Source organism: Serinus canaria, chromosome 3 (assembly GCF_022539315.1).
Source record: "Serinus canaria isolate serCan28SL12 chromosome 3, serCan2020, whole genome shotgun sequence".
Lineage (NCBI taxonomy): Eukaryota > Metazoa > Chordata > Aves > Passeriformes > Fringillidae > Serinus > Serinus canaria.
Genome location: NC_066316.1, coordinates 40443787 through 40465737, shown reverse-complemented (window position 1 = coordinate 40465737; position 21951 = coordinate 40443787). Strand labels below are relative to the sequence as shown.

The window sequence follows — 21951 nt, the reverse complement described above, 5'->3', positions numbered from 1 at the left end:
GGTGACAAACCTGAGAGCAGAGGGGACTCTGAGGCTGCAAGGTTGTGGAAGGATGACAAGCACTGTGTAAAGAAGCAAAGCTTTCTTTTTTTTTTTTTTTTAATCTGTTTTTGTTTAAATTTTTGGAACTTTCTAGTGGGAAAATAAGGGTCTTGAAACTGTTATAAGTTTCTTACTAGAATTCCCTCTATACTTTATTTCTTTTCCTAACTAAAGTATTAATAAGGAAGCCAGCAGGCTCAAGTTGGTTTCTGGTGTATGACCTGGTGAAAATGCCATTAGGTTCTAGGACCTGTTAAAATCTGTCTGAAATGCAGCCTAATTTGCCTATAGTCATACAATAAGAAGAACTAATTTTGCAGATATGCATGTCCAGCTGTAATTTGGAATTGCGTCAATGACTACTAAGTCAGTGAGATTTTATCCTCTCAACTCCAGGTAAATGAGCTTTTACATCCCACAGCCTCGTGGGGAATTGGAAAAAAAAATCTCCTGGCATAGAAATTGAGCATGAGTTTACCACAAAACAGAGTCCACTGGGACTCTGTTAGCTGTCAAACTGGGCTGATACAAGGCTCATTGCATTTTAGCACTACATGTTGGCCAATGTGTTGATTGTACCTCTGTGACCTAGCACCTGGACCTCAAAAGCAACCAGAGGTTTAATAAGATGAACACATCTTGAGGTGTACAATAGAAGACAAAAATAAGTGTATGGGAGTGGACAGAAATGCACAGGACTTAAGAGAGTGCAGAGTTTTAGCTGTTTGGGCAGGTCTTTCTGAACTACCCTAGCGACAATTCTGACTTCCAGGAGAGACCGGTAACCAGAAAGCACAAACAAAATAAAAAGTCATCTTAACTCTGATCTAAGTTTCTCTGTGCAACAGGGAAAACTTTCACCTATGAAGTGGTGCCACTACATTGCTGCAGGACCTTCCTGAGATAGCACTGAAGTCAACAGGAAATTCTGGAAATAGAGTTAACCTCACAAACAGCACCAGCCTGACTTGGAACTAATCTCATTTTATGCTTTATTTCCAACAGTACAGCTCTGAAAACACTGAGCTTCAGGGAAAAAACATACACCAACTTCAACTCTGCTGGCTAATCCTTGAATAATATATCAAACAGAGGGAAGTTTACTACTGCAAAGTAGAAGTTTATCATTATAACAATGACACAAACTCAAGGGTGTAAACACCATCTCTAAGGTGACATTCAGTACAATTGATTTACAGGCATTTTGGGGCTCTGCAGGGAGTTCTAACCCAGATTCTCTCATGGAAAAGTAAACAGCTTGCCAAAAGTATAGATAAATCTCTTGCAAAGATTTCAATTTAGTTCATCCAGTATTTTTTGGTTTGCTATGTATCACAGTAGGAATAAAAATACCTTTCTCAGTCCCAATACATGGAGCAAACTTTGCTTGCTCTGCAAGAGATTATTGTGTTTGACACAACCTTGTTATTTATTTAAGTGAAAAATACACTCCATCCTTTACTTACTTATTTTGTTATAGATGGAATATTCTGTGGAACATATCAGAAACATTTACTACTTTGTAAAAACTATATATAAAGTGGTTAGCTTCATCATTTGAAAGTCTCCTTGAGAGCTTCCCACAGAGTCAGCTGTTCTTACACTAAAGAGAAATCTTTTCTAAAGTCACATAGATGTGAACAACCAGACCTAGTGTAGACACACGTAATCCAAAGACCTTTCCCTGTTTCCCTCTGCACCTCGATTTTGCCAGAATAACTGTGTACACTTGTCCTTAAACTTAGAAACATGCCGTGCAACAAGCTGTTTCAAGTTGTTCAATAAAGTGCTCACCTGAGCACTTTATTGTATTGTCCTACAAACCAGAATTTATTTCTGCTTCTGCGCTTCTTTTTCACTGCTGTACCTTTTTGGTAACTGGTAGTGATATGATAAGAGTCAAACAGTCTTTTTTTACAGTTAATTTAGCACAAAAATTTTATTTGGAGCACAAGACACCACTTGGTTTATATGGAATAAGCCACTCATGAAAATTTCCCATTATATTTGACCTAGGTCAATGTAAATTGTAAAGAACTGATTGTGTCCAACAGCAAAGCAGATAAAGAGCTGTAGCCTCTAGTGATAGGAAACACGTAGCAAACTATACATGCTGAAAGTATCAGTTTTAAAGATGCAGGGATATTAGCCTCTTGGGTTGGAAAGGATGTCAGCACAGACATTTAGCCTGACAAAACCATAAAATAATGACTTGCTGCTTCATGACAAGAGCTGGCCAACTCTTTCACTATTTATTTTTATAGTTGCTTTCTGGATTCAAACAAAACAGCAGAGCAATCTTAGCCTAAACTCTCCTCTATTGGCATCTAACAGTCAGAGCCAGGCAGTGTGGGGTTTCTTTGTTGTTTTCTTTTTGCTTTTGCTTTTTCTTTTTTCCCCTTACATTTAGCAACCACACAGCCATTTAGATATCTAAGCTCTAAGATAAAATAAGGAATGCTGTGCTGGATTCCCTCTTGGCACACTATTTCAGTTTGCTAACAGTCGCATTTGGAGAGATACAGTCTGATTAGAACTGAATCAAATACTTCAAGAAAAACTAAAGCAACAATTTTCTGATTTTTTAGATGCCAAAGGCTACACTGGCTTTCTGAGAAGAGCAGAGATTTGATAGTTTGGAGAAGTCTATTTGGCTAATTCTTGCACTGAAATCTGAGAAGGTTTGCAAAGGTTTGTGTTTCTTAGTCTTTGGCACAGTATTATTGCTTTAGCACTCTCCACTTCTTTTAGGACCTTCATTTTTTTATGACCTCTGAACCTCAAACTGAAAATACAAGAGAAGAAATGAAAACTCCACAAAAAACCCAGAAAAATATTACTTTCAAAACAAATTGTTGTATTGCATATTTGGGTTTATGAAGACCCATTTTTTGTGCATAAGAATGCTCTTACATGCCTTATTTCTGTGCAGTCTGGCTTCAGCAAATTCCGCTTGGAGAAATATTATCAATAAAAAATTCATAATTTTAAAAAGAGATAAACTCTATCTCCAGAAAACTGTGGATACTATCCCAGTGTTACTTGTCTTATGTTCTAAGTACCACTAGATACATTTAAAAGAGCAAATAATATTCCACAAAAATATTCCAAACATACTTAAAACTTCATTCATTTCATCAAATACTAGAAAGTATAATCAGAAGCCAACTCCACTTGTTTAAGAGATAACATAATTTGTAACTTCTCTATGTAGATACCTTTTTCACCATGCTGGATATTTTGTTTTTTACCACTTTTACTACAGTGGCTTGATGTGTAACATCTTGACACATAATATAAATGAAGACTCAAAACCAAAATGAGGCTGGGGCTGACAAGTATTTGCATCAGGATCGCCAGCCCCACAGTCTGGAAACCTGAAGTCATCCTACAAATTAAACACAGTGTCTACAATGAAAAAATATGTCTGAAAAAGGAGGAGATAATTCCTAGCTGAAAGTACTTCAAGACAAAAATCTGCCATATAATCAATCTTCTTCCTTTTCAATAATCCCAAAGTTAGTACCACTTCTCAATATATTCTGGGTTTAATATGTTTTTTTGAAATAATGAAAAAAACCTGCATCGTTCTTTTTTTTTTTTTTCCTCATTAAAAACGAGAAGAAAAAAGAAAAGGAGAGGTGAAAAGGGAGAACTGAGGACACATGAAAACTGTTCTATTTTCAAGGTACAGACTGTCCAAGATCTCACTCTGTTCAGGTTTATTTTTAAGGCTGACACCTTGGTCCAGTCCCACTTTTGCTCATTTCAGTTAGAAAAAGAACCATACCTACTCACTTCTTTTTTCTCTCTCCAAACGAAACATCTTGGGAGAGTGTTCTACCTCCCAAACACATCCCACAGGGCTGCCTTCCAGGCAGCAGGTGCACTGGCCAAGCCAAGGTCCCTGCCCACACTCCGAGCTAAGGGACATGCTCAGGCACTGCCAGCACACGTCAGGCTCATGCCCGCCTGGCTCACGGGCAAACCTGAGCTGGATGCCAGCCTCCATGGGAATTCTGGAAAAGGTGTGCACTCATAAACCACGTCCAGCTTTTACAACACAGTTCTCTAGCTAATAGGCAAGAGTAATGTCTCTCCAAATTATGCTTGGATTCACTAATTATGGGACCAAGATTAACTTGTGGTCTCAAAACAACTACTGCCCAGCAATGCCTTCATTCTCTGCACAAAGGGAAAAATCCTATTAGCATGTTTATCCAAAGGCAGAAATTTCAATTTATTTAAGCATGCTTTTAATCCATTCATTAACTTTGTAATCACAGTTGAAATGAGTGAAACTTTTCACTCTTCCTGAAAGCCCTAATTTAAAAAATGAAATGCTGAGCATTTTCTTCTTTAAAAAAGTCAAATTGTAAAATACCTGTTTTATGAGAAATTTCACTCATATTTTGATGTGCTTTGGTTCTTTATGTGACTTGTGAGAAAGAAGACTTCTTATATCTATAATATATTGTAAATCAACGACGACTCCGACATTGGCGAGGGAGAGAGAACGATGCATCTGACTCCATCATCAGAAGGCCAATGATTACTTTATTATACTACACTGTGTACATTTCATCTAGACTGAATCTGCCAGGCACTCACTCCTGCCCACAACTGCACAGCACTGCACTCATCTCCGATTCTCTCCTGACTGTCCCGTGGCAGTCCCACACACACACACACTTCTTGGCCTTGATAGGCCAAGGGAACAAAACATCCTCACTTTGGGTAAACAATCTCCATACTGCATTCTACTTTAGCACAACACAGGCACAGCAAGCGAGATAAGAATTGTGTTTTCCTTCTTCTCTGCTTGTCTCACGGATTCTCTCTACAGAGGGCATGTGAATACCACAATAATAGCTCATAAAAGAACAGCATTTTTAAACAGTGAGGCTCTTTAAGATACCATAAATTAATTAAGCTAAACATGACCTACATAGGATTTTCAACCAAGAAAGGGGATCTACATAGCTACAGAAAAACAATGACACTACTCCGTGTGATGGCTCTCCTCAGTGTACTCACAAAGCAGTAAATCACTGTTAGGGTCACATCTGCAAATACTGAGTATGTACTCAGTGTTACACAGATTAAATTCCAAGCCCCTCAGAAATTAAATATCACTGTGTAAAGCTCCTACATTGCCATTTTTAGAAAGGACCACTCCAAGATTTGTGCAAGTCCTGTTTAGCGGGTGCTTATACACCCAGGCTGTTATTACATGAGGACAGTGAAGTAAGGAAATGTGATCCCAGCTGGCAGTGGAGATTTTATAGGGACTGGAAATTTGTATCAAAACTCCAGCCATTAGAGAAGTCTTATTTTAGTGAAGAACTGGTAGAGAAGCCACAAAATCCAAGTGCCCCAGCTGGGATATTTTAAGGACTCTGTGTCAGGGTAGAGGTATGCTGGCAAGATACATATGAATTTGTTTTTTCATTGATCACAATGCCAGAATACCAAATATTATTACTGAGCGACTTGCCTAATACATACAGAATATTAATCTCCAGGGCCCCAATTATGGTATGGGGGTATATACACTTAAAAACATACCAAGAAATGAAATTTGTGTTCTTAATGCTATTTAGGAAACAAAAAGTGAAACAGAAAGTAAAAAAAAAAAGCTGAACAGCCTTAAGCCTGTAAAAGAAGGCACCTCTGTGCATGCTGCCTGCATGGAAAAGTCCTTGGCCCATCTTTTCCCTGAGCCACATAGGTACAGTCCTCAGCAGAGCACAGCTGGCCACTGCCCAAAGCACAACAGGGAGCATTTATCACCTTACCTGCCTGGCGCTCACACTGTCTCCTTGCATTGCTTAATTAATTCCTGCAGACATACTATCTGTTTCTTTCTGAGGAGTTTAAAAGCAATTATATTGCTTTCCCACTTCTTGTATGTTTTGTTCCTTTGGCTATGCTGGGCCAGATTTACTGTGAAGCATTTGTGTGTGCATGCGGTTGATCCCCATCACAGGTGATATTTTAAAAACCCTTCCTAACTGTTAAACAACACAAGTATTATTTCTCAGCTGTCAACACACATTTATTTATTAGATTCGTAATCTCATTGCACAGTAAATGTCTGTGTTGAGCAAGTGGCAGATCTCCAGGACTTTGGAATTAAGATTTTGTTTGGAAAAGTCTCCAAAAATGTGAATGTTCATCTACAGTGTACACAGATTATTTGAGCTCTTAGAAACTCCAAACATAGGCTGGAAACTTTATAAGATTTTAGCTTCTTATAGCATTTCCAAGCTTAGCAATGGATTCCAGCAAAGGTTGGACATGGACTTAAAATAAAAATCGTAAAATTAATGCCTTCAGAAATAAAAAAGCTAACAGAACAGTCTGTTTCCATGCTTGTTTTGTTAAAGGTGGGTTGTCTTTCAGAAATGAGAGGAAGGTTCAGGATTTGTTCATTTTCAGGTTTGTTTAAACCTGAAATGCTTTGATCTCTGCTGCAACCATCAGGAACTAGAACAGGAGTACAAGGGAAAAAAAATGCCATTTTACTGTGATCTTTTAAGATCTAGAGTCTAAAATTTGTTTCCTTTGCAATGCTAAAGAACTGCCTGGGCTGAGAACTCTGGCTGTGAATGGAACTTGAATTAGAAAGGGAACCAGCACACACAGAGCAAACTATCTTTTTGTGCTTTTAATATTTAAGTGTTCAAAACCAAATAGATGAGGAAAAAAGTTGAGAACAGGTGAAAAAGAGAAAAAAGAGTCAATATAAATTTGCCTTTTGAAGGAAAAAAGAAACAGAGAAAGCAGACATCAGTCTGGTAGTAATTCAAAATTCCTTATGGATGTAAAAAGAAGTCACAGTTCTGAATATCTAAACAAGAAATGATGGACTCAAAATTATTCCAAAAAGCTGTCAACATAAACTGTCAAAGTCTTTTGATTTATACTGAATAGACTGAACCAAACAAAGGGCTAGTCATCATTAAATTAATTAAAATGGTACCTGGAAATATTTTGTTTCTAGAGAAGATTTTTGTGAGGTGAATGAGGACTTTTTTTGGAAGACAGGAGGAGACAGAATTAAGATTGCCTTTTCTGATCAATGGCAGATGATTATCACAGCACAGGTTTAAAGTTGTGAAGTCTATAAAAGGAATCACCTCTTTTCTCCTTTCAGAACATCCACATGGAAACATGCATGTTTCTTTCCCTTTTACCTGCAAGCTCAAAACTTGTTTCAAAACCAATGCTTTAATAGGAAGTTAGGGTGGGTGTCTGTTTTTTCACGCGTATAGACAAACACTTCCAAAAGGATCAGTTTTCATTCCTACATGGAATAAAAGTAAATTCTGAAACTTTGGAAGTTGCTCTCTAATGAAACATCACTTTTTGGTTAGCCCTACTAAAACAACCCTCTGCTTTTTGATCAAGCATCACCTGCAACAACAAATTTTATCAGTAAAAACAACTGGCTCAAAAGGTCTTAATCAGAGCATTTCCTTGGCTCTATCAGAATGTTTGATATGACTATCAGAACTATCCCTAGCAATGCTAAAACTGAAACAGCAGCTAGGCCAATGAGCCATCTTCTTCTTCTTTAAAACTTGTTTTTACAGCTTGAAATATATCTGATGATCACAGACATAAGTAGGAATAAAGACACTGGTCACTTCAAACATCAAGACTGCTTTACTGAATAAGAAATACCATGAAAATGTAAAATTAAAAGAGCACTCGTCTCTTCCTGATACTGACTAAGTGCATTAATGGCAAATATCTGTTTATTACCAATCAAAGGAAAAAACATTTGATTTAAGAGAACATGATGTATACCTGCTATCAGCAATATTTAAGGTGCCTAAGGTGTCTAATTCCAATTCTACAATTCTGCTGTATGCATTAATAAATAAACAGGAAATGAGTACTTCTCCAAATTGCAGCTATTGACTGCAGAAAAATTTGACAGCATCAATGACAAAACCCTCAGTAAAGCAATTCTCATCTTAATGAAGAAAATTTCTTGCAGATTGCTTTTTCAATATGGTATGAAATACAATAAAGAAAAACACTCAAAACTAATTTCCATAAAGCTCTAATGTATAAAATGAACAAATACCAAGTGCACAATAATTGTTTCTGTCGTTCATGAGTGTAACAAAAGCTCTGGCTCAGGTGGCACCATTATGTTATCCTTGCTCACCACAGTAAATAGATCCATCACGTAGTACAATGGTTTACTATGAAAGGGCTGAAGAATGAGGATACTGTTTCATCCAGGCAGAAGATGAGACAGAATGTCTCTTTGAAGCAGTCTTGATGCTTCAGAGGTTTGCAGGAGCTAATGGAGAGAGATGATGTAGAAAATTGCCTCCTACAGGCTGAATTGGTGTGGTCCCTGGGGTTTTCTTTCTCCCATCCCCTACCTCCTCTCCCTGCCACTCTCTTTAGGACAGAGGGAAAAGTAAATCTTTATGACCACGGCTATTCTTACATTTTAGAAAGATCACTGTGTTGGGAATCACCCTACACTTCAGTAAGGTACTGCATTGTCTAGCACCATGCTGCTCTAAAAGTTAAAAGATTTAACTGCAAATATTTTGTTGGGCTGCATGTCACTGAAATTCTCTAAGTGGAGATCAGAAGTAAAGGAGTGGATGATGTAGGCAGGAATGGCCTGTGAGGGCTCCATGCATAAGCTTTTTTTTTTGTTTTCTCTTTTTTTCACTCAACTCACCCTACCACCACTACCCTTACCCTTACACTACGTGATTGCAGTTAGGAAATACAAGACTTAAATTGACCATCCCAAACTCAAATACCAAATTGTACTAGACAGGCTAAACCTTGAAAAATAACTATTGTAGGAGTTTCTCTGAACCTGCCAGTGATATGGTCCTTTTGAACAAGGACCTGGCCATGCAAGTTCCTTAATAGTGACTTACTGAAAAATAAGAGGGTTTGGGAGTCACAATTTTGATGAAGGCTCAAGATTAATTTATCTTGAGATAGAATATTGTTATAGAAATAACAGATTTCAACCTTGCTTGCTTTTAGAAAACTCTTCAAGTCCAGCACTCCTGGTTTTTAATTCACAGACATTTCATTATGGTCAAAGGAAACTGATTTTCTCACCTTTGCAGTTGCCTCGGTAGGCTATCTCCAGCTGAGGGTCTTTGCATTTTGCTCGTTGAAACTCACACCGGGACAGAAAAGTTCTTCCATCAGATGCACAGAGTGATTTCTGAGGGGAACCTGCACAGTCCAGGCTGCATTCTCTGTCTTTGTCTTGGTCCACTCTCAAAAACTAGGGAAAAAAAGAAATTAATGCTGTAGGAATGCTATTCCTGTGTGAAAATTGTTCTGTCATCCCCTTCCCCAGAAAAGATAGACAAATCAACCAAAACTGAAAAGAAAGTTCTGCCTGTTTTGGGTATTCAGATCCTAGCTGATTCAGTATATCTAGGGTTTTTCCACTGCTGCTGTGAAATGGCAGTGACTGCAACATCTCCATTACATACACTAAATCCAGTATCACAATTAGGAAGTCTCTGAATCTCTTTCAACCATCATGAACCTCAAAACAGCAACTTGGGAGTTTTTGGAGTGAAAATGGTGATTGCAGAAACAAAAATGAGACAGCAATGGATGCTTGTCTATTTTATTAGATGTGTATTAATTATTCCACATTGACAAGCCGAAAAGTCTGTTCTAAGACCCAAGTAGGATTTTTAACATAAATGTTCTCATTGTGGATTTCAATGCACTTCTTTCTAGTTTTAACACAAAGTACACTGAACCCGACCTAATTGTTCATCTCTCCAACGCCAAGACAGGAAGGCTGATGAGTTTGGCATCACCCTTGGCACTGTGAAAAGAAGGAGTTTCTCACCCTGAAAGATGCTGCCAAAAAAACCCTAATCAGATCTGATGCCACTACATGCCAGCCAAAACAAAGACAGATAAAAACAAAGGTATTACTTTATCTTCTGAGCTCTTGCAAAGCTGGGACTGGGGAGAAGGTGAATTCAGTAAGTGCTCAGGTGAATTTCTCTCTTTCTGCTTCTTCTGAACAAGTACAGAATTAAGCCAGGCATACAGCTACCAGGAGGTAATCAATGTCCTAAGCATGATGAGGTGCCCTAGAAAAGATCCGTATCCAGCTAAAGCCCTGTTTTTCATTGGTGCTACTTCATCATTACAAACCTCAGGTAGAGAAAATTTTGAACTTCAGATGGGAAACTGAAATTATGAGGAGGAAAATTTCAAGGAAAAAAAAAAAAGAAAGCACCAAGAGTAGTATGTATCTGGGATTAAAAATTAAAAAAAAAATTGCTATGTATAGTTCCCCTGCATTTTATTACACATAAGAAATATAAAAAGAGAGCTATAAATCTCCATAATCTTCCTACTTAAAACTGTGGTCTATTTCCACTTCCTATCATTTAATGTGAGGAAATACAGATGTCTTTCTGGAGAGTCTGCATGAAAATGGAGAGATTATCTCAAAAGTATCACTTTAAAATAATAGTCATATTGTTGGACTTTTACCAGAATTTTTATTTTTTAATGGCTCACTAAGATAAAAAGGAAAGCTTGCTTTTCCCAACGTTTTTGAGCAATTTTTCACTCCTAGGAATAATTAACTTCAGAAGCAAATTACTCACAAATTACACAAAAACCCCAAATCTTTCTCCAAGGAATCTAACCACAGAGTTCCAGAAGTGGAAGAAAGATGTTCCTTGCTCCCCATGTCGGCGTTATTTTGCAGTTCCTTGCCGACAGAAATTAATAATTAGGTGAGCTGAGTGGGAAGGGAGAAAAAATGAAGTAATTCCCCTTTACCTGCACAATGAGCAAGAGTTAAGACAGTCATCCATGGCTCTGAAAAACCCCCAAAGCATGTTGGTCTCCAGGGCTTGCCTGGGTGCCCTGATGAGATGCACAAGGGGAGCCCTGTGAGGTTGTCCTGGCTTCCCTTTCTTGCCTGGGAAGCATCTGCAGGACTCTGAGATTGGGCCTACCTAGGACTGTGAAAAGGATTTCTCAATGAAAAATGGAGCCCACAGGGCCCCTGGCAAACAAAAATGAATCCAGTCCTCTGCTTTGCCTCCGACTTCCCCTGTGGATTTGGTGATGGCAAGTCAGGTGATCTCCCTCTATCTGTTTTGCAAAGTAAGGAATTCAGCCTTTCAGTGTGTAGAAGACTGCCCCTCTGTAATGGCTAGGCACTTTGCCGCCCTTAACTTATCCTCAGCAACATCCCTGTTGAGCAGAGAATTAGTTTTCAAAAGCACAGGAAGGCTTTGTGACCCACAGAAAATCATGCAGCAGATCAGGGGACTGAACCCAGGCACCAGAAGAAAATCACAGACAGCAGGAGTCTAGCCCCTGCACCATTTCTTCCTCAGAGTTTCCTCATTTGTTCTGTTTTGAACTGTTGCAGGAGTTAAGATGGGTATGCCTGAAAGGAACACTGTGGACAGAAAATCCCCTTAAATTTTCTGAGGAACAAAATCCACTCTCTTGAGAGCACGATAGCTCACAGATAAAGCTGTATTTTAAAGGGCATTTATCCAAAGAGTTTTATTTAAGTATTTTATTATTTCAAAGCCTTAGAGGAGATTAGGGCAAATTAAGGGTTCAAGGATATTCAAGCAACCTGGAAAAGCAGAGGATGAAGACAAAACCACTTGAATAGCTTATTGGTTAGCCAAACCTCACTGGAGAATTTGGGTTGTACATTTAAACAATTTCCACCAACCTAGTGTAACTGAGGGATTTAAGAGCAGGAAGGACAAGAAGGCAAGCACTTTTAAGGAAACACAGCCTGAAAGAGAGACTAGCAAATGTACTAGGAAAAAAAACATGCAGAAAGTTTTTGATTGACATTTGGAAAATACTTCATTGTCATCTTTACTAAAGCAGTGTAAGATGGTACAGGTCAAAATCAGTATTGCTTGCTCACATAGCCAAAGGAATTGAGGAACACATCTAAAACTAATGCTGAAACAAGAAAGGGCTATGGAATTTCTCATGAGAAAAGAAAAACAAGCACAATCAGTGACAGAAAAGCTGGGATCACACTGGTTCACATCTTAGAGCTCTACTTTCCTGTGAGAATAGCACTTTTGATTAAAAAAGGACAGTTTAGAGAGAGAGAAAAATGGTTCAATACAGACCAGAAAGTGACTCACTCTCAGTACTGGTTCATCTATTTCTGTCTTTGAATTCATTTAACAAACTTGTTATTGTACAAACACGTGATTCACTGAAAGAAAAGCTTAAAGCAGCATTTCTGTTGAATGCTGGTAATGACTGAAATTAGGCCAACAACAGTTGAACAGCCTGAGATGGAATTATTTTGAACAGCCAGCATAAAGTGGACAATTATGGTTAAATCCTATTAAAAAGCAAAACACTTTTAACTGAGAGACACCTCTTGCCCTAATGACACAGAAACCAGCCTAGTCATGTTTCAAAAAATTGGTTTCAACTAAAAATTATTCCACAGATTCCAGACTCAGCTGGAATGGCTGTAACTTATCTTCTCCTTTACATTTCAGTATCATTAATTTCAGCCTTTCCAAAGCACTATATTTGACAAGACCCAGCTTCCAAAGGACTTAATATTCTGTACTAGGCATTGCTTTAAAGTCTCATGTAGTATTTCTGAGAAGAAAGAATGATAACGGGCCTATAGCAGAAAAATGTTTGATTTTAGGTTTCCCTCATGAATAAAAGCTGATCACTAAAGTCACCAGATATACCCACTTGACAGGTATAAGCATTTCTGAAATATTATTTACTGTCATATATTTGTGGCATTAAGGAATTCCAGTGTTTTCCTCCACTGTCTCACACTTCAAAGGATTTTAATACTGGATTAAATGTATCACTGATGGTCCCAGTGATCTTTCATCTCTCTGTTACTGAAGTTCAGAGTATGAAGCAGTAGACACATGAAACCTTGCTTAAAGTGGAGGAAAACATTTATGCTCTGTTTTTTACTGTTTTCTGCTCTGATTTATCTTTCACCTTTTTTTTGTCACTGGTGCTACATCTGGGCTATGGACAGTCAGGATTCCAACCACAAACAATGTGTTGCAGCCAACAAGAACGTTTTTCCAGTACCTTAAGAGTAGGAAATGGATGGTTTCCTTTCTGTGCTATTAAACTATTTATCAAAATAGTATGTGTATACCCTTGCTCCCTGTTATGGTGTCACACATATCTTTACCTTACACTGTTCACTCTTATGCAGGGATTCGGTGTCATTCCTCTGGCCTGCATCCTGCAGCTACATCATCACAAGGGCAGAAAAGGTCTTCACATAAAACTGAGTCACATGCACACCTCTGCATTTCTGGTGCACAGATCTGTGACCCCACCCACCCTCTAAAGTTCGGAGAAGCTCTCCTTGCTTCTAAGCAGATGACAGTATAAGGTGAGGAAAATGGTGCCTGGCTAGAGAGCCAACAGCTGGATACACCTGCAAGCTGAACTGCCAGCCCAAGAAAGCAGGAGAGTCAAGAGCAATGTCACAGTCTGGCCATGGGAAGCACCAGCATCTCTGTATTGGAAGAAAAGCTGACAACAGACATACTTAGGCTGAGGTGTAAAGATTAGTTATTGAATGGGGCTCAAAGCCTCTTAAACAGTGATGGGAAATGCTCTACTCTACATTTCACAATATAGTGCACAGCTGTAGATTTTGTCTATAGTTTGATGCCACTTTTTGATTAATCTGAGCAAGGCAGGACTGTTTTCCTTTTTTTTTTTTTTTGGTTTTTTTTCCTTAAATTAGGGCCAGCTTGCCTCTAATACTTGCAATCCTGTAGAGACATCCTCAACACAACCAGACTGCACATGAAGCATAACTCATAACCATGCTAAACCTATTCTTAATTTGCCCTAATATAAGTTTTCTTTAAAATGGTGAAGACCAGGAAATCATTTTTTATATCTGTGGCTAGAAGTCTTCATTCTTTTCTGTAACATCAGCTCAGAGTCTGTGGACTATGAAAAAGACAGACATTCAATTCCATGGATTTGGATAGTTCATCAGATGCTTTTAACTAACCTTTCTGCAATTTGCAGATTCCTTCAGTTTTGACTGGACCTACATACCCTCCACTGATACTAGGTATTTAAGCACATTCACAACAGGTTTTTATTTTATTATTTTTTTGGACCCCTTATAACTTACATACAGAATTTTCCTTTGACCAAGTGAATGCTACTTTCAGAATCTAAAACACAGTTCAAGATTGCTCATGAAAGAGGAGACTAACACCTCATCTTGGAAGGCTGAAGGCCAAAAGGGCCTAAAAAACAAGCAGAAGAGAGAAGATGGATGCTAGACATCACTGATTTGCTTGGAAAAGCCTACTGCAGACTACAGCTTTGTAAGGCAATTTCTTTATTCTGCATCTGGTTACTGTGAGATGCTGAATGTAATGGTCTGACTTCCCTGCTGCTGCAAACAAACCATGGAGCAGTGCACTCTAAAGTGGCTCTGTACTGAGAGCTTTGTGCTGGTGAAAAATGTCCTGATTTACAGTGATATGTATAGTCATGCTGTTCCTGTCTGATAGCTGCCTGATAGGCAGATGTAGAAATCTCCAAGCTAGGAATATTTCCTTCCCTCTGGGCTTGTCTATAATGGAAAAATGAGTTAGACCACAACAACACGTGCATGTGTGTGCATGTATGTGTTTGTCTGCATATATGTAGACATATGCAAGTTATAATCTGTAAAGTCATATTCCCATGTGTATTTCAGAAAAAGGCAATGATGTTTAAATATCCATGTTACACTCTGCCTTAGAGAGCATTCCAATCAGCTAGCCGGTCTCAATCTGCTTCACTGAAACAGCACTAATCTTTTCAATGTCTATTTCTTTAATGTTCTCCTAAGGAATCAAGCAGAATGTGATCTTAATGGTTCCTTTCCAACTCATATTCTATGATTCTAAAGTAAATTTACAGAGCAAACTTTACTCTCATTCCAATGCCATGGGAAAGCACTCAGCCCTAGCACTGAAATGGATGGAAAACTTAAATTCTCGTCATCCCTGTTATTAAGGGCAGTACCAGAAGATACCTTCAAAATACCTGCTCTGCATAACTGCAGTACTCAACCAATCTTAAACAGATTTGTTCAACTTGTGCTGTTCCATGACAAACCCAGAGCGGGGTACTTGAAATTGTGATCTCCTTTTGTTTACAAACATACAGAACATCACCATTAAGGTTAAGCTTGCACGGAGGAATTTACACAGAAGCCATCACACACTGGGCCTGTGCAGCCTCAAGAAAAAATGACTGTAAGGAGACCTCATAAATGTGTCTAAATACCTAGAGGTGTGTGTCAAGCAATAGGACAAGAGAAAACAGGCAGAAAGTGATGCACAGAAAGCTCCACCCGAACAAAAGGAAGAACTTCACTGTGCAGGGGACTGAGCACTGGAAGAGATTGTCCAGAGAGATTGTCCAGAGAGGAGATATTTCAGAAGCAGCTGAATGCAATCCTGTGCAGTGTGCTCTGCTAGAACAGCAAGGCTGGACCAGATGCCCCACTGTGGTCCCTTCCAACCTGACCTGAATTCTGCAATTCTGAGACTAATCAGATGTGATTCTAGAGCCAGAACATGTCCATGCTTGCTATTATAGTAGGCAAGGGCATTTGCACTTACAATAATCTCATCAAAACTCTTCTGCCTCTTCTCAGGGGTTCTTGGTGTGCACCAGAATGTTCCCATTATATTCCCCTGCCAGACAAGTGAGCAGATTACTGATTTCAATGAAGTTATCTCAGACTTGAGATAAAATGAACATTTGTTCCATAGAGCTCATTATCCCTGTTTATGCAAAAAATTAGTGACCCAGCCACAAGAGTGCAGCACTCTCCAGGAAAGCGAGCCATGATCATGGTGTCATAGTGTGGAACTAATTGTGCAGACTACAAAACTAGAAATTGGAAGCTTTAGGATAAGCTTCACCTGGCTTGGAAAAGACATATCATGTCCTAAAAACATCTCTTGTACCTTATGAGCAGGACAGTCTGATAAACTGGCCCTCCTGTAATTGTTTCATGTCCTATGAGAATAACCTATCCTATAGTGTCAAAAAAAACAAAGGGGAACAAACTGTCACAGTCCCTGGTTTCACACAACTGGAACAGAGGTGGGCTCTAGGTTTCAAAAATAACTTTCTCAAAGGTCTCCTGTAGGTTGTGGATTTGCAGGGGCACACAGGAGGCAGAACTGTCTCTAATACCTGCTGAGACACTGTTTTATTGAAAAGGGCTGTGTTAAACCTTTGCAAACAGACACCCCCCACCAGCACTACTTCATTGTATTTCATGAAATTTTTCATATGTAATTGATGTATTGTCTTTTTCCCCATAAAATTCTTCCAGGATGGTTGAAATAAACAGCTAGAGTATGCAATTTTACTGAGTGGGAAGTTGAGGTTTGGGTTTGCTGGGGTTTGTTTTTGTGTTGTGGTGGTGCTTGTTGTTTTATTTATTTTTTTTTTAAATCACCCAGGATTAGTACTCAAAGTCAGCTCCAAGTTACCTACATATCAATTAGAACAGTGTTGTGCTTCACTCCCTCAGTGCCTGGAGTGCAGTAAAGCTCTTGGAGCCTCACTGCCAAAATTACAGTCTCCTCTTGTTATGACCGGCACAGAAAATTATTAAACAGAGTTGTGCTTTGATTGATATGTTTTGCTTTGGCATGTTATTTTTCAAATGTTTATTGCTTTAACAGGTGTTTTTTTTAAGTGACCTCTACTTTGCTGTATTGATGGAGGGATGGGGGGGTGAATGTCAGCACATCCATCATTTCTTTTTACTGCTGCTTCACAAATTACTAAAAAAGGCAGAATATCTCAGTTGTGCAACCACATAAACTAGGAAGTATTACGCTGAAACTGAAGCAAACCATGACATACATTTTTTCTTGCTTTCAAGAAAGCATTCATGAACACATGAATGCCAGAAAATGCTACAAGAACAAGAAGTCCAAATCTACTCTATTTTCCTCTCTATGTCTTAAAAAGAAACTCAAAGGTAGTGAAACTATACCTCTTGAAGGGCTATTCTCTTCAGTAGCTCAATTCTAGGATCTGGTTCCATTGCTACTAATGCAAATATACAGACAACAACAGAAGCAGGCCTGGGCTCCAATTGAGTGGCACTCAGCCATGGTGAATCACCCTTTCAGAAGGGCCTTTCCCTGATTAATTTCTGTGCTCCTGTAGTACAGTCTTTTCAAGCACAAAGCACTCACTTCCAATAAGTCACGCCAGAAGCTGCAAAATCTGAGCATCAGAAGCAATGTATGAAAAATATTTTGGCACTGACCCCATAAAACTAAAAATCAAATAATGGTCTTAATTTTCAAGACATCATAAATACTATAAGTGACCCTAAAACACACTTTATCTGACTACACTAATTCATTTCCAAGATGAGGACTCCTTCATATTTCATGAAACCACTTATTTTTGCAAACTGATCCTAGTGTATTCACTTTAGAAAAAAACAGCCAACACATTTAATACAGTAGATATTTGGAAGTAATAAAAATGTACCTCAGCAAGGGCAAATGATCTACAAACAATCTTTTCTTTTCTTCCAAAAACCAGGTTACCTGACTTTTCAGGGGTAAAAAAAAATCTTCCTGTGATTTGTATTAAAGTTATTTTTAACTTCAGTTTAACATTAAGAGCTGGCTTTTTTTTTCATTTTGCAACATCCAAAAAGTTAAACAGTATTGAAACTTAGGGTATGCATTGCCTGAAAACTGAATGTTAGATTGGGACAGGAAGCATGACAGACTTGTACAGTGCTCAAAACAAGCTAGCACCATCTCCATGTACAGGTAACTGTAAGCTAGAGAGAGCTCAGCACTTTCATTTTGTCAGTGTCCAGTGGCATCACTTCTCTTGGTTTCAGAGTATTACCAGCAGAGTATACAGGTTCAACAGAGTCAAAAACCTACAGATATCAAGACCTTTGGTTACCAGAGACAGGAAAAACTAGCATAAATTTAAGCTGAAACTCAAATTGAAAAGCTTTCTCATCTGAAGGTATTCTGTTCTGCATCTACTATAATCCACTGCTTGCTGGCTGTGTCATGTGTCCACTGCTCTGCATTTGTCCCAAGTCAGTGGTAACTTCATGCCCTTCATTCTTGTGGTATTGTTATTCATAATCTTTTCTTTGGCGGGTTGCTGTCATTTATAGCGTTTCTTCTCAGTTGCCAGAAGTCACACAGGGAGAAAATAAACAGAGAAACAGTGGGATGCATTGTCTATGTATTGAATTATCCTCTAGTTTACTTAAGCTTTTCATAAGTACTGACCCAGCTTTCAGAATACAAGTGGGCTAGCACAACCATCCTGTTAGCCAGTTTCCTGAGACACAGCTAATCTGTTTGCCTCTTATCTCTCACAACCTCAGCAACAACTTGGGAAAATAGACAAGTTTTACTTCTTAGTGTTGTTTAAAGACCACTTGTTTGAAAAATACTTTGGCTTCCAAAATATTGAAAAGCTATTTTAAAATGCAAATAAAAGTCAGATCAACATTTCTATATTTGAGAGATCTATTTTAGGATTAGGGAATATCAGTACAGGCCGTTTACAGTGTCTGAGGTAGCTTAAAGGAATAAAACTAAAGGCAATGACCTATAACTCAAAAAAAAGAAGCTTTAAGTTAAACCTCAGCAACAAATGCCAGAAAACTCCAGCATACAGGACACACAAAACTCTGAAAATGAGCTTCTAGATGGTCGTTTCCAGTGTAAGGTATCGCTGTTCCTGGAATCACGAAAGGGGGACTTCCTTTCCAGCTCACCTTTGCTCTGCCCCCACCACATGCTGAAGCAGCAGTCCAGCTGCAATTACACTGAGGGATGTCAAAAAAGAAAACTTCTTAAGAAGCATTTACCTCTGTGAAAAGGAAATAGTTTATTAAAGGAATAGAGGGACCCCCTCAAAAGCTAAAGGGAAACAGTGCTGGATGTCGCACTGCAGACTTGTAGGGAACAATCTCTCTTTGTGGGGGACAGAAAGGCTCAGATACACAGGGCTTGCCTACATCTGAATTTCTATGCAACTCTATTTAGTGCCTATCACGATCGGCAGGCAACTGGCCACTCTCCATATGGCTGGTTGCCTTCTCTTCCTAGGGGACTAAAGAACACAGAGGCATCTCAAATGACGAAGACACAGTATGAGACAATATCACAGCAGAGCATTTCTTTTTATAATTTAAATCAAGCAAGCAACTGATTCACGCAGGGCAGAAACTCGATAAGACATCAAAGGTCTAATCCCCGAGCCATAAAGCTAACTTGCTGACAATAACTGCAGAGCTCTCACTCTCTTACATTTATCACTGCCATCAGCTCCTTCAGAACAAAGTATTTGGGAAAGAAGGCAGGCAGCTGAGTCTGGGAGGCAGATTTTGCTCTTGCTAAACGGCTGATCTTAAAATAACATGTTGCTAGGTTTAAATGCTGTCATCTTTAAAAAGAGGAATCATGCTAAAAGCAAAGGGTTTAATAGTACACATTTAGAACGTACAAGGGTTTAACAAGCCAGTCTAATGAAAAAAAGAGCCACTTTCCACAGGAACGCAAGAACCTGTAAACAGTTTTCTCAAACCACTGGCAGTTCCATTTCCTCTCAAGTTTGGGGTTTTATGGAACTCTTGTATGTTTGTTTGTATGTTGGGCAAAAACATTTTTCCTTTAATTTAAACCATTGTTTTGCAAGGAAAAAAAGTCATTAGGAAGCCATTTATCTCTAATTATTATGAGGACTTTTTTAAAAGAAAAAACTCTTAAATATGAAAGACAAAATTTTGTGTGCATCTAGCAGTGGATAAAAGGGGTCAACAAACCATGATCCAAACCAGACATAAAAGAATTTTTCCAAGTTCTGTTTCACATTTTAAGTGGCCTCTGCTTTCTTTGTCAGAACTTTTCCTTGCAGTTCTTTGGCTTCTACACACCAGCTGGCCAGTAGCTTTAAAATCTGTCATAAAAGATCACCCAGTAATCCTAGGGATGTTAAATTGTCATACTAGCAGTACAACCCATCACTCCCTTTCCACCACAGACCCAAATGTGTGAGATTTCTTGATAGAATAAGGAATTCTTACAGATGAAAAACTAAATGGAGGAAAATTTGAAGAGCTTCCACTTGAGTTCAGTGAGCAAAGACCTCACAACAGTTGGTGCAGTACCAAAAAAAAAATCCCCAAAAAGGCTGTAATGACAGTCACATACACTGTATTGTAGATGAAGAATCAACAGCAGAAAAGACTATCTCACTCCAGAAGTAAAAACAAAAATTCTGCTTTTAAACATAGTGGACATGAGAACACAAAATAAGACTATAACAATTTATTGAGATCCTTTTTTTAAATAAAAATCACCCACGTCAAAGATTTTGTAAAGTTTAAGGGTTTTTAATGTTATGCAATCAGAATGAATTTTTGCATACTTGAGGAAGTCTAGACACTGTATCTGTGATAACAAAATGCTTGTAAGCACTTTGAAAATACAACAGATAAAGAACCCTAGACCGCTAAAGAACAGGTATTTCATTTTAATCATATTTTTTCTCTCCCCACAAAGTGAAAGAATTAAGGCCCAGCAAGTTACAGCTCTTACCAAGAGCTTATATTAACATCATATTTTTACAGCTCAAGAGTGAAGATTTCTGCACTCCGAAGTCTCTGATGCAATATTTTGTATTTGTGGTTTCTAGTTATACTTGAAAATTAGAGAATCTTTTCCTCTCAGATTATTTTTATTGGAAGCCTATAATTATCCCATGTTACAGATATTTTTTATATGCAGTGGGATTGACCAAAAAAATACAGGCAGAGGTGGCACCTATGATACATTTTCCTATTTCACTGTGGAAAATGGCTCCCTGATATGGTTTTGCAGAGATTATAGCATGTGGAAGAATATTTAAGAGAGCCCATCCCCTTCTAACACATAGACCCATCATACCAATTCCACATCCTCTTCCTCCCAATGTTACAAGTTGTTGCCTTCCTTGGAGCATGGAATCTGACTTTCCCAAATCTTCTTTTGTCCTTTAGTGCTTGTGAGGTCAAACAGAGCCACAGCTTTGTTTCTCTGTTGCATGGAGTGGCCTGGAAAGACAGCAGTCTGTTGGCTAGTTCTGACCACATCCCACTGACACGGGAGGAAGAAAAGAAATAGTGATGCCATTTTTAAAAAACTTAATCTTTTTTCCCTGTCATCTGCCTCACAGAGGATAAAAGAACATGCTCTACAGCAGATGCTAAGGCATTCTCACCTCACTTTATGTTGTTGCCTGAGGAAAAGGAACATCAGGTGACTGGACTGAGGACAATTGCTCATTCGCCACCACTCTCTGTAGGGAGAGCTTGGCCAACTACCCAAGGAGAATTACAAGCTGCTCACCACAGGCTACTGATGCTCTCTGTGGACAGCACTGAACCAAATTTAAAGTAATCTGAATAAAAATGACAAATGACAGTGTAAATATATTCAGCCATGAAAATGGCTTGGACTAGATGAACACGGGTTTTTTTCACGAACCTTGGCAAATGTAAATCACTGTTTAACTGTTCAGAAAACAGGAGAGCAAATGTTTTATGTGAATTCAGCATGCCCATATTTACTATGGGAGAGGCCTTCTTCTGTTTAATGTAGGCCTGGGGGCATAAAACTTGTCCCTTATCACCTGGAACAGATTGCCTTTGATAGCTGAGTTATCCTTCTGTCATTGACCTGTTGGGTGCCATACGCTCAGCCTGTATCCCTAGCCACCTCCTCCAGTACCTGGGGGCCAGACCTTTTCTTTAAGTAAAGCTCCCTGAAGTCTGTCACCTCTGCAATCTGCACC

At 38.7% G+C, this 21951-nt stretch overlaps 1 protein-coding gene across 5 annotated transcripts in view; it reads right to left on the bottom strand.

Moving 5' to 3' along the window:
- Positions 1-21951, bottom strand: part of SMOC2 (SPARC related modular calcium binding 2) — a 140199-nt gene that overhangs the window by 85625 nt on the left and 32623 nt on the right. For all 5 annotated transcript variants that reach the window (XR_003945720.2, XR_007777283.1, XM_030236231.2 and 2 more), the window contains exon 2: positions 9157-9328. Coding sequence is in view for 3 of the 5 variants with exons in the window: in XM_030236231.2 (XP_030092091.1) it covers positions 9157-9328 (172 nt within the window). In the remaining 2 variants the exon portion in view is untranslated. The remainder of the gene's footprint in view (positions 1-9156; positions 9329-21951) is intronic.